A 13645-nucleotide genomic window follows, 5' to 3' on the forward strand; every position below is an offset into this window, starting at 1 on the left:
CATTCTAAAATGTTTTTCGGAGAGTGTAAATATCTATGATATTTTGTAACTATTATTTATTCGATCACAACATCGTTTCTGACTTCTTACGTTACCACCAGGTTGTAGCCTGACGATAGGCAAAGAAGCCAATAGGTGGTTTGTCATTATATAAATGGTTTCAATTGCCGTGAAACTGTTTTGCTTTTCATGTTACTGCCATGTTTTTTTTCTAAGACTGGCGGAAAATTTAAGAGAAGTTTTCATACTTCATTAAACCCAGGAGTCCTCCCCGATAGCTGAGTAGTCAGCGTGACGGATTGCCGTCCTCCGGGCCCGGGTTCGATTCCCGGCTGGGTAAGAGATTATCTCCGCTCAGGGACTGGGGGTTGTGTTGTCTTCATCATCATTTCATCCACACCGGTGAGCAGGTCGCCCAATGTAATAAGACCTGCACCAAGGCGGCCGGATCTGCTCCGCAAGGGGCCTCCCGGTCAATGACGCCAAACGCTCATTTCCATTAAACACAGGAAATACGCAGGAAAAGAGCATGCTTGCTTACCAAATGAAAATCTTTCTTACATGAACTGTCCGTAATATCCTCTGATTACGTCTGTTTAACTAAGTTGGAAAGTTGAAATACTCCTCACGTATTTGTTTGCAATGACAAACAGTTCCCTTCATTGCGTTATTTGCACCTAGGTTCATCTCTCTGTATTGCTATTACAGACATCTCGAGTACGTAGCTCTTTATTAGCATACATCACAAACTTCATTTAGATGACAGTCCAATGGAAATGTGTACAAACGTCGATTTGGCAGATGAATTCTGACTTATTCTCCTTCACAAACGCTTCCCTCTTAAATGCAAGTACCCACTGCTTGGTCCCGGATGTCCGTAATATCCTCTGATTACGTCTGTTTAACTAAGTTGGAAAGTTGAAATACTCCTCACGTATTTGTTTGCAATGACAAACAGTTCCCTTCATTGCGTTATTTGCACCTAGGTTCATCTCTCTGTATTGCTATTACAGACATCTCGAGTACGTAGCTCTTTATTAGCATACATCACAAACTTCATTTAGATGACAGTCCAATGGAAATGTGTACAAACGTCGATTTGGCAGATGAATTCTGACTTATTCTCCTTCACAAACGCTTCCCTCTTAAATGCAAGTACCCACTGCTTGGTCCCGGATCTTACTAAATATGTAGATGTTTATTCTTCACCTAAACAAATCAATACCGTCTTTTGTATTCATAAATATCAGTAGTGTAAGGACTTAACACGGTAGAGGACTTCTTGAAGGTGAATTTTTCTCCTTGGGTGTCTCGCAATGGTGAGTTGCCCCCTGGTTTTGAGTGAAGCTCGCCCGACTATTTCTGCATGTGCCACACAAAAGACTCGAACACGCCCGTCTTTTAGCTGCATTACACAATATTAAAAATGAAAAGTTTTTGAAAAAAAAATTATGTGTCATCACAGCAGAGCTGTCCCATTCTTTTAAGAAACGATCTCCTCAAAACATGTATCGCATCAACGTCTTTTCAAGTAATTTGCCGGCGCTTGGTCACCAGTTCCCAAGCAGCCGCCAAACAAGCAGCCCCTCACTAGGATGTGGAACACTCTACCTATAAAGGTATGTCACTAAGTTCCTGCCAGCTTTATGTGTCTGAAAACTGATGTTTCCATACGCATGACTGTAATACAAAAAACTGGCTATAGTATACTGTTCTCATGTTCTGTCTAGGTATCTGTCTGCAGCTTTTGAAACAATTCTTACAGGACATACAAAAGAACATTTTGTTGTTAATTTAGATACATAGTCATTAGTATGGATTTAACTTGGACTATCCTAAATGTGTACGAACGGTGTTTGATCATTTTTATTGCGTTATCAGTAGCATTTTGATAGCGTATTATCTCTGTGTTTCCTCGGTCACATTTTCGTCTTGTTTACTTGTTTCATTATACTGTGGATGTAAAATTCGTTTTATGCCGGAAACTGCACATTGTTAAGCCTATGTAACTTGGTACCAAGGTACGACTTAATCTAATGCATACTCTGTATTGTCAATACAAACTGTAAAATCATGTTTCCAGTGCTGAGATTGCTGTGTGGGCACGTAGTGAAGGCCAATAAATTAAAAAGAAAATATTTAGGGTTTTAGAATGCAACAGAATGGCTACCAACCTCTGTGTGGTGTACTTGGTATACTGCCAGTGTGCATTAGCGTTGTATTTGTTGAGATTGTAATGTTGCAGTATGACTCTGCCGCATGTGATGAACTGCTTTCGCGACGTTCAGCAAAATGACGTCATACTGAGGGAAGCGAGCGTCAAGCTGAAGCCCTGAAGTTGTTTTACAATGACGTGTATTCAAAATTAGAGCGCTTGTTCAAGAAGCTGACGAAGCAGAAGAAAGTAGTCAGCACCTCTGTAGGGTGAAGCTGGACAATATTACAGCTCCAGTTAGGCTCCTTCAGGAGCTCACTAAACAAGAAAAGAACAACGAATGAACTGCTCGCCGCCACAGCCTGTTGTCCATTTTGGGGTGGAGGTGCAGCTGCCGTAGAAGTAATGTCCAGCAGACTCATAAATTCGCTGCCCCATCCCCCACTAAATAAGACCCTCATTCTTAGACGTTCTCTGATGCTCGCTGCCGTTCTTTATAAGCGACCGTATCAAGGTGTGTAAGTGATACCAAACAATGCGGTCTCCAGCAGTTTTTGACTTTGAGATGGAGACCACTGCAGTGTCACATGAAGTACCCAATCACCTACCATTTTCGCCAATAGCCGCAGGCATCCACATGATCTGCGGACCCTAAGATTATCACTTGGCTCCTTCGCATCGCTGGTTCTCCTCCCGGGGACTGTATTCTGCTGACAGTACATCCGTAGTGGTCACCTGTTCGAGCCTGGGCTGGAGGTGTACTGGTCTCTCTGTTGCTGTACACTAGGTCCTGAGGGCCACCGTCTTCACTGAACATCACCCTGTGTGGTCATATGCCTTCGACTTTGGCCGTACTGAATGTTAGAATTTAAACATCGTGTATCACGGAGTGGTACGCAGCGAAAACAAGTTATTCAGGCGTCTGGGAACTGCGTCCAACACACTTCGGGCGCAGGTTCGCTGACGCCGCAGCCGTTCGCTGCTAACTCGTGCTGCGCTGGCTTCCGGGCCGGTCGTTGTTGACCCCAGCGCTCGAAGTGCCGGCAGCCTCCGACGTCATCGAGCGGCAATTGCCCCACGCCTGACGTACTCCCGCCTCTACGCTTACTTGAATAAAAAAACTGTTGCAATCAGTAAGGTTTCATCAACGGCTTCCCACTCAATTTCAGCCACCATCGCCATTATAACCCACGTACCGGCAAGGAAGGAGCACCCTCTCCTGACCTACGATAGGTCGATTCCTATTCCGCCAGAGGGTCACGTTCCGACCCGTTTGTGCCTCTTGGCTTCGAGTGTGGGTGAAGAAAGAGTTGAAATGGTTTATGATCACTTTCCAGTGCATTACAAACTACATTTGTGTAGCCAAGATGACGCCCGAGCTCTTAGACCTTCAGTCTAGGAGTTACTGCAAGGACAGCCGTGTCGGGAAATAGCGTCTTAATCTCCTGTTAGGATGATAATAAACTAAAGCCAGATGTTGAATTCACCTTGGAGTGGCAGTATTATTCGCGAACTTGGATGGGCAGTGTAGGTGAGGAAGTTGTATGGTTTGAGATTATTGTCACAGATATATGTAGAGTGTACGAAGAGGAATTGTCAAAATTCATTTGTATGACGGGAAAGATCTTTCGATGCAAAAGGGTCCTGTAAATATGGGCTCTTAAGTGCCTACCTTTAGAGTTCTGAGCACTTCGTCAATAGAAGAGATGTGTTTCACAATAGCGAAGACGACTAACTGCTCATAGATCTTAAGGCATGCATTTTATAGCCCAAGTTTTACTACACCTTTTTGTTTCAAATGATCGTTCCTGTCATATCCTGCAGCAGGGCCATTCCTCCTGGGACACCCTGTATAGTGACACTAGTGGTAGTTCAAGTGGAGATTTTATAAGATAAGGATGAGGCGTTGGCATAATGTGTAGGCAAATGTCGACACAAGTTTTTCAGGTACCCACTAGCAATTGCAATGGCAGTTCTGTAGACGTTACAGGGAGAAATACGGATAGTTTGTTAGAGAAAAGGGAGGATCATACTTAAGGTAAAGAGGCAGGTCTTTGACTCAATAAGGCTTGAGATCGACCTTGGTGCAAATGGCTCTGAGCACTATGGGACTTAACATCTGAGGTCATCAGTCCCCTACAACTTAGAGCTACTTAAATCTAACTAACCTAACGACATCACACACATCCATGCCCGAGGCAGGATTCGAACCTGCGACCGTAGCGGTCGCGCGGTTCCAGACTGATGCACCTAGAACCGATCGGCCTGAGATCGACCTTGCTTATCAGTTTTTAATACAGTTTACGGAACATAATATATGTTACTGAATAAACCCTTAAATGAAGAAACTTCGTGGACATGATACATTGTGCAATTTACCATTATTGTTTCGCTTAGAGATACACGATTTTGTGTGCTCTTAAGGTTTGAGTTCTTTTTCTTTACGTGACCGCCGAATGAAACAAAACTCTTTAAACGATTAATGTAAATGATTATTCGCTACAACAAAACGAAAACATACGCTACCACTGACGTGGCTCAAATCGACGTATGGAGAACTCTGTTAAAGGACCACACCGACACGTATTTGAGTAACACAGGTGGGTTCCAATTAAACTTTCACTCTGTGAGATGGTCCCCACGAAAACAGAATGATCTTAATACAATGAATCTTTCTGAAAACATTTGTAACGACATGCGTAAATTTTAATTTCTATTTGAGAGGGTAACTTTAGTTAATTGCGTATCATGGTTACGTTACAGGCTACAAACGTCGCTCAGTGTGACAACCTTAGCATCCATGACAGCCTGGAACTGCACTAGAGATACCATTTCACAACTATTAGCAGCACTTTTCGAAAGATGGATCATGAAATGTTCAGCTGTCGTGGCACAGCTCCTACCCTGCTTGAAGGTACAACATTGCTTCCAGCATTCCCAGATATGGCAACAGTAACTTTTTCAACAACCTGTGACGCAATTTAGAGTCGGCCTCTCCCAGAAAAATACCGCAATCACCAGATAATTCCAGCTTCCGAATACTGTTCTTCAATGTCGGTGCTGAAAAAGAGCCTCTCCGTGTTCCTTTACTGCGTCGATACCCGCGAAGAGCAGCCGCACTACTGCTGTTGCTTTGATAAAACAGCGTCTTCTCACTTTCTCCAGAGCCATATTGACTGGCTGTAACCGTCATTCACTCTGACGCTTGTGTTTCAAACCTACGTCGCTGTAGCAGTACCGGCGCCTAACGGCAAGTCATGGCAGTAACACCACTAATAACGCAAATTCTGCGATGCACATTGTGAACATCAGTCCTATAAAGTTGGATACCCATATCGTAAATATGTTGCCGTCTGCACTGGCTCTAGTAGTAAAAGTCTAATTATAATCATCCTGTACATTTCACACACACCCTTTCCCAACATTCAACAACCAAATTCATCTCTGACAGACTGTTTTATAGTCATGGCTCGAGACGTCAGTTTTCGAAGACTAATACAACTCTACGTCGTAGCTACGACATGATTGCTTCGGAACTTAATCCTTAATATAGGGATAGTTTACCATGAATGCATATTTACTGCATAATTCAGTAATTAATGATAGTAAAGGGAGTCAGTCAAATAGCGCTAATTGTTTATTCACGCCAATCATGTTTGTAAAGTAATATCTGGACTGGAGTGACGTGGAGAGAACAGCGCTGGCAACGTGAAGAGCTGACGCACCGGATCGGGCAGCACATAGCTAAACTTTCTATTACTGGCGGAACAGTTAAGCGGGCTTAATTCTCTGGCTCTTAGGGACACTTGCACACTGCTGTAATTACCTGTTCCCTTTTAGTGTAGGTATCTTGCTGAAAGTCTCTTAAATTACATTTTAAGTCGACCAATTCATGCAACTCACAGGATCATTTACACCTTTTACACAAATTTATTGTCTCAAATTTGTAAATCTGCGTAAACTGTACATTTCTTCGAGCCATATGCGCTTGGATCATTACTGAAAGGCTCATCGTACCACAGGCATAGATTAGTCGATGAACCTTTAGTAATTTTTGTACAGTTCCAACATTTTTTACGAATTCGTAGCGAGACCGATCGGGCGCTCAAGCCACACCCATCATTGCCATGCCCACAAGCTAATGGCCTCCACTCCGCAAATAGCTGCACCTGACTGCCTGCTCTTGCATAGCCTTCACTCCTTAGGACTCTGACGTCAGAATTTCGATATCACGCGCTGTCTCATGGGTAAAATGTAAATTTTTAATAATTATTATTGCGGTTACAGAATGCCATGCCGCTGTGTGCCACTCTGTACCTTACATTTATGTGTTCATGTATTAATTCATTTTATTATTTTGTTTTTCTGTGTAATGTTTTTCTCTGCGATACTCTGCCGAGCTCAGAGCGACAACCGTTCCCCTTCTGTAGTACACCAGCCTCTCAAGTTAACGGAGTTCGCCAGACGCCATTGATATTATCCGTTCACTCTACCTGTCTGTGTGGACGGACTGTTCGACTTCGTGCGTTCAATTTTCTGAGTTTTCGGTTTTTACTCCGTCAGTTACGTTACACATCGCCATGTTACACGCTACGAGTACAATTCGAAGCCCTCTTGCGGAAGAGGGTAGCAACTTGCGTCAGCAAAACAGGAAATTCGCCCAAATATTATGCTTGACATCCAATACCTCAAACGATATTGAGAACAGAATAAAAAATTCGGAGACATTACTTTTCAGCACGCGCTCTAATAACATCTACATAAAAATTAATTGATACTTTTTGTTCTTAGATTAGTTTTCCAAATGGAACTTGGGTTCTTTTGAGTAGTCTCTCAGCTTTGTGAAGTTAATACAAGAAATGTTTTAAATTTTCTAAATTTCAACAAGAGCTAAGTTTTCGTCCACTCTGTATTTGCTAAAATAATTGTACTACACGGTTCAGAGCATGCTCCTTAATTTTTTTTCTGAAGAGAGCTTTAATTTGACATGCAGATTTTATACCCAACGCGCCTCGGGAACCGAAGTCGGGGGAACGTTGTCGAAGGTCGTCATCCAAAGGTTCGATGGGCGGCAGTAAATACCCGGCGCGACACCAACTCCATGCCTTCGCCCTGACAGACACTGTTCTCTGTCTTAGGTGTAATGTGGACGACACAGACGAACACCGTTTCCTATGCGGCGCGGCGGAGTACGTATGGTTCCTTCTTCAGCAGACACTACCCCTTTAGCTCCGGGCGCCAACGCACATATTGTCCCCAGTTTTCTTCTCTATCCGGACGAGAGGTATTGGCCGGCCGGAGTGGCCGAGCGGTTAAAGGCGCTACAGTCTGGAACCGCACGACCACTACAGTCGCAGGTTCGAATCCTGCCTCGGGCATAGATGTATGTGATGTCCTTAGGTTAGTTAGGTTTAAGTAGTTCTAAGTTCTAGGGGACTTATGACCACAGCAGTTGAGTCCCATAGTGCTCAGAGCCATTTGAAGCATTTTTGAACGAGACGTATTTTCCACAATAAAATATGCATACGGTCACGCAGATAAAGGGGATTACTGTCCTTTATCTTTTCAGAAATGACTCCAAGGATGTGATCGACTTTTGGACGTTTTTACTAACACGTCACCACATAATGAGATAACACTTGAAATACCAGTCCTCTTTTGCTAACTACTTAGGAAGAAATGCCCCGAAGAGCGAGGCTGACAAGTGCAGCTTTATTTTGATGGCCATCAAAGGCTCGGTGCTGCTTTCCGAAGAAGGCATGCCCCAACCGCTGTCTTGAAAACGAGCGGTCGTCGATTTGTTTTCGTACATGAGAAGCATCTTGGCGATATATTTTTTGCTGCTTTCAAGGATAAATAAAAGAGTTTTCTGTTATTCTTTCGCACTACTTGAGCAAAAAATAAAAAAAAACATGCAGACCTACACAAAACCGCCTCCTTAGTTACCTACATTCAGTAATTTCTAGTCAATGGATGGAAGTTAGCCGTAGTGAAAGTGTTGTTTCATTTAATAACTTTGTTTAAAAGAAAACGGTTAGATTCACGGTGGTCGATGAAATTTTCATTGCCATAATTTTCCCAGCAAGGTGAGGAGAGGTGGTGGTGTAAGGCTCGTCATCACCAGTCTCTGCCTCTCTGTGGTATCTGATGGAGAGAGGGCATGTGGCACTGTCGGTGATCCGCCCATCGTATATCGACGTTAAGCTCTGCGGACCCGTTGGTGCTCTACGTGACAAGTAGGCTATGTGCCGGCACTGAGTTCCACCCCCTCCCTTCCCTCATCCACAGCTACACAAACCCGACCCTACACTGTACAAACAGTCATCATAGCCATACACTTAACACTTCAACGGCAAACTATCTCCACTAGGACTTTGCCACGGGCGGCGGTTCAGGATTCCTGCACCTGATCCTCTATGCTATATGTTGGGTATGAGGCTATTTATTTTTGTTATTTTTGTTGTTGATGTTGTTGTGTCGGCTACTGTGAGAGTCAGCTACAACACAAACATGGAAGGAAAGACGTTGCAATGGTCGGTGGAAGGGATCCAAAATTATCTGTACATTAAACTTTCCAATTAATAGGACACTTTATTTTAAAAAAAAGAATAACTTTACTTCTCCTTATCAGGTGTCTTGATGTTCTTATGTGCCTCCTACGTGCATTTACATTAACACGCTACTACTACTCTCAGAACGCAGGCAAAGTAGGGTCTTCCTTTCACTTAGTATTGATGCTCTCGAAGACTGCGACGACACTGGGGCTGACGAGCGATGGACGCCTGGTTAAGCCAGCGTTGAAAGGGGCGCTGAACTCTGTCTTCCTGGAGGTGTAATGGCGCCCGCTCCTTCAAATGGCGGGCGGGTCAGCGCCTTCTTGATGGCGTCTCGCGGCGCTGCGCTGATCGGTGTGCAGTCGATGCTTTAGGACTACACAATTATTATTATTATTATTATTATTATTATTATTATTATTATTATTATTACTGTTATTATTATCCTCTTATACCTAGCTGCAATGCATCTTGTACTTGTTTTTAAGAATGGGATTTAAAATCAACCGTTAAGCGTCCGCTTTCGTTGGTACACATAACTCCGGTCCGATTTGGCAGCCTCTTGCACGTCCTTAACATGCATGTCTGTTGACAAATCACTGTAGAAGACACGTTATTATATCTGTGTTCTGTATGCTGTAGGTGCTGACGATCCCGGCCATCAGCTTCCAGTACTCCTACACTACCTGCGAATTGCTGCACGTCTGTGGTAGTGGCTGGTCAGTCGATAGGTACTGAGGAGTCGCGCTGTGTTGCAGGCAAGGCGGTGCCGTTCGTGGAGCTGACGGTGGCGCACGCGTCGGTGCTGACCATCCTGGCCATCAGCTTCGAGCGCTACTACGCCATCTGCGAGCCGCTGCGGGCCGGCTACGTGTGCACCAAGGCGCGCGCGCTGCTCATCTGCCTGCTCGCCTGGGCCCTCGCCGCCCTCCTCACCAGGTAGGCACGCAAGCTTTCTACATCTACGTAGTAATCTCTGTGACTTTCTTGCAGTGTGTTTCGCGATCGAGCTTCTAGTAGGAAATGCTAAGCAACTCTTATCGAAGTATAGTGCATGTCGTTCGCAGTTGATTCTTCTAGTAGTGTCTGCAAACACTTCGCTCCACTGAAAATACGTCATCTATTGCTTCTGGAACGTTACGGTGCTAGATAACTGCTTATGTTGCATCCTGAATCCTGTGTTATGCTTGAAACTCCAGCCTTTTATTCGAGAGGACGCAAAAGCTTATACCTCTCCTATTTTTTTCACTTTTGTCCGTCGTCAGCTTTTCAACTGATTTGAATCCTGTTGTATGATAACTTGTTCATCGCATCCACTAGAGCGTGCATTGTGTTGTACGTGCTTTTTCTCTTCACACATACTTTTCCACTATTCCTTATTTCATTGCCAACTTAACTGTTGTCGGATGCAGAATACATCGTTCTTAATTTTTTAGCAGTCTCAAGGAGTTAAACTGCCACGAATTTTCGACCAGTTACTCCCTGTTTATTGTCAAGGGGAACGACACCTGATAGTCTGCTGGTAAGCACTTATATAGTCCAGCTGCTGGCTGTGACAACACTGTGGCCCCTGGTATATATATATATAAGTATACGGACACCTATTGGTGGACATTAATTTGGGGAACATACAGGCTTCGCCTTTATGACAGCTTGGACTCTGCTGGAACCACTTCCAGTGATGTGTCTGAATGTCTGTGGAGGAATGCAGCCCATACCACACCAAGACCCGAAACCATAGAAGACAATGATGATGGCCGTAGGGGTTTTGATCGAAGTCGACTCAGAAAGGTCTTGTATTGGGTTAAGGTTAGGACTCTGGCCAGGACAGTCAATTTCAGGAAGGTTATTGTCTACAAATAATTGCCTCACAGATGCTGCATTATATATAACAGGGTGAATTGTCGCCTCCAAATTGTTCTTCTACCGTACACTGTGCAATATGCTTTGAAACGCGATCATATCCTTTCCAGTTTAGCCCTTTCTTAAGAGCAATAAACAGACCTCACCCTAAATACGGAAAACGATAACACCGTTTCCTCCGTACTTTTATGCTAATGGAAAGTAATGTTCTGAAGTCATTCACCAAACCCTTAACCTTCCACCGGATTGCTAGGTGGAGTAGCGCGATGCATCACTACAAATCATTCCTTTCCAGCCATCGAATGGCCAGTGGCGACGCGCTTTACACCACCTATAACATCGCTTAAGACTGACTACAGAAATATGTGACCTATGGGGAGTTCTTCGATCAGCGTACCCAGTTCTTTTTAACACTCTAAGCACAATCACCGTGCTAGGTGGATTACTGTTAGAACTTTTGGAACCACGAATGATTCCTGCTTCCCTTGATTTCATGCGATTTTTTACAGCTACCCTCCGCAATGTTCGACAGTTCGTATCCGTCCGTAAACGAGGTCTGCCTGTAGCTGTAGTTGTTCCATCGCACTGCCGCTTTACAGTCACACTACGAACAGTTGATTCAGGCAGATTTAAAAGAGTTGAAATAACCCTAAACGATTTGTCACTCAAGTGACAATAGCCCTAAACGATTTGTTACTCAAGTGCATTTTTGAAGTCACTAAGCTCTCCTGAGGGCCCATTTCTTCTGTTATTGTTTCTATACTGACAACAAAATACTCGCCACTGTTTTTTAAACTGGTAAATTCACCTCTGCTGACATATAGTTGTCAATCCCACATTACATAGGAGTGTCCGCATACTTTTGAGCGTATAGTGTATGGATATACGTTAACTGAAGCTTCGGTGCGCCTGCTTCAACCATGGGATAGCTGGATCCCACGCCGAGCTGATAAGGGTGTTTTCAGTGACTTTTATTTCAGTGGCTTCGTTAATTACACTGTCGTAAACCTATTACTGTGAGCCACGAAAGAAGTTTCGTCAAATTTGATTAGGTGACCATTTTATAGCCCATGCTCAATTAAAGCAGCGCAGGCGATAAACCTCTTATCCTCATTCCTGCATTGTTCTACAGTACGCTTTGAGGCAATATGATTAAAGAAGCTCTTGAAACGAAAATCACTGTAAACAATCCTAATAGAGACGTCAGCTTATAGTTCAAGCTTGTGTTGCTGAAGTGCTCTTCAAACACTGAGTCAACGTGTCCAGATAGGGCGATACGGTGGCCTCCAGTGACAACTCAACCTGAAACTAGAGAAAATTAGGGCATACCAGCAGCACACTAGCACTGATTCCATGTCACAATGTTCAGGCAGTACTTGGTCGAATCTTCGTGGCACTTTAATCGCTTGACGCGGATGGAAATGAGAAAACATTTTATTGAATGTAACCGCCGCAAGACTCTCCAATGTTATATTACATAACTGCACGTGAAGGAAACATTGTGCAGTTTCATACGCCTGGGCATGCTGAACGTAAAGAAGGCTAGTTTGTCGATTTCACTAGTCTTCTTCCTATATTATCGGATGAGAAGACGGTTCCACGATTTGCTTTGGTACCTCTTCTGACACCACCATCTCCAGAAGGCCAGCTTCGCCCTAAGGATAAGATACACAACACCAGGAAGCACTTGGACGTATGGGCACGTGCTCTTAAGGTGCGCCTCTGCTACTGCTAAGAACACTCACGGCCTTGTCCTAGTAAAGGTTAAACGCGGCTATGTATTCCTAACAAACAATATCACGGAGAGAAGCCATAGCGAATCAGAAAGGAAAATTGAATCAAATGGTTCAAATGGCTCTGAACACTATGGGACTTAACTTCTGAGGTCATAAGTCCCCTAGAACTTAGAATTACTTAAACCTAGCTAACCTAAGGACATCACACACATCCATGCCCGAGGCAGGATTCGAACCTGCGACCGTAGCGGTCACGTGGTTCCAGACTGTAGCGCCTAGAACCGCTCGGCCAAAAACTGAATCAGCTTTCGTAAAACCAGTGCAGTGCGGATCACAAATCTTCCGAACGCACACGACATCAACTTGACGGCGAGAGACATAGTCACTTCTCATCTTCGCCATGGGACAAACTTCTTTGTGAAACAATGACTTCGAACAAGCAGTCGCAAGTTCCCCAGTGAAAGGGTGGTCGCCGTACGTCGTCAGACAAGCTGTATCCTCACGAAGGCAAAGCCAACAGCGCCAAACAAGTCCACGGATCAGCGCGGTGGCCTACGTGCACTACGCAATGATGAAAGCAATTTCTTTCTTCCTGTTGAGGTCAACGCAGCCGCAATTGTGGATCATTCGGGCTGTGATATGAATATCTGTATGATACTGTCAAAGATACTTGCCAGAAGCTCCCATGCGACACAAAATTGAGAATAAAAATAATAAAAAAATCATCGGAGCTTCTTAAGCACTCGTCGCTGGAGGAAAGTGTGTCAAAAACGTTCTGCCGCAGGCACCGAAACACTGCCTTAGATACAGCCTAGATGCTAGACATTTCTATCGATAAATGATGATACGTCCGTTATTTTGTCCCTGGACACGGAATATCTCAGCAAAATTCACACTAACACACAGTTCACTATGCAGGTGTATCAAGACGAAACCTTCCTCTTCGTCGACGCCCTCGTCCACCACAGAATAAATAGATGCTTTGGCCACAGAATATCTATGCACATCGATCTATACTTGCACGTCATTAGCCATAATTATCCGACACAGAAGCGCACTGCGGTAAAAATATTGGCACATGGTGCAAAAGTGATATCACATGTCGATAACATACCCATGAGCTCAGCCACCTACAATAGGTCAACAGCAACGCCGGTTACGACATTCACCAAATAAGTAAATTTGTTTCTAGCAAGAAACGAAACAAGACCAACGACGAGGAGCAGGGAAATAGTTCGCTGTTTTCACATTCTGTGCGTCCGTATTGTGTAAGATCAGCTGTTTGCTGAAGAGACATAAACTGAAATCGTTGCTAAGGCCTCCATCAAAACTCCTCC

At 44.1% G+C, this 13645-nt stretch overlaps 1 protein-coding gene across 1 annotated transcript in view; it reads left to right on the forward strand.

Moving 5' to 3' along the window:
- LOC126481859 (uncharacterized) overlaps positions 1-13645 on the forward strand; it is a 502121-nt gene that overhangs the window by 392737 nt on the left and 95739 nt on the right. Inside the window, exon 2 of the mRNA XM_050105818.1 lies at positions 9468-9648. Within this exon, the coding sequence (XP_049961775.1) occupies positions 9468-9648 (181 nt within the window). The remainder of the gene's footprint in view (positions 1-9467; positions 9649-13645) is intronic.

The sequence above is a fragment of the Schistocerca serialis genome, chromosome 5 (genome assembly GCF_023864345.2).
Source record: "Schistocerca serialis cubense isolate TAMUIC-IGC-003099 chromosome 5, iqSchSeri2.2, whole genome shotgun sequence".
Classification (NCBI taxonomy): Eukaryota; Metazoa; Arthropoda; class Insecta; order Orthoptera; family Acrididae; genus Schistocerca; species Schistocerca serialis.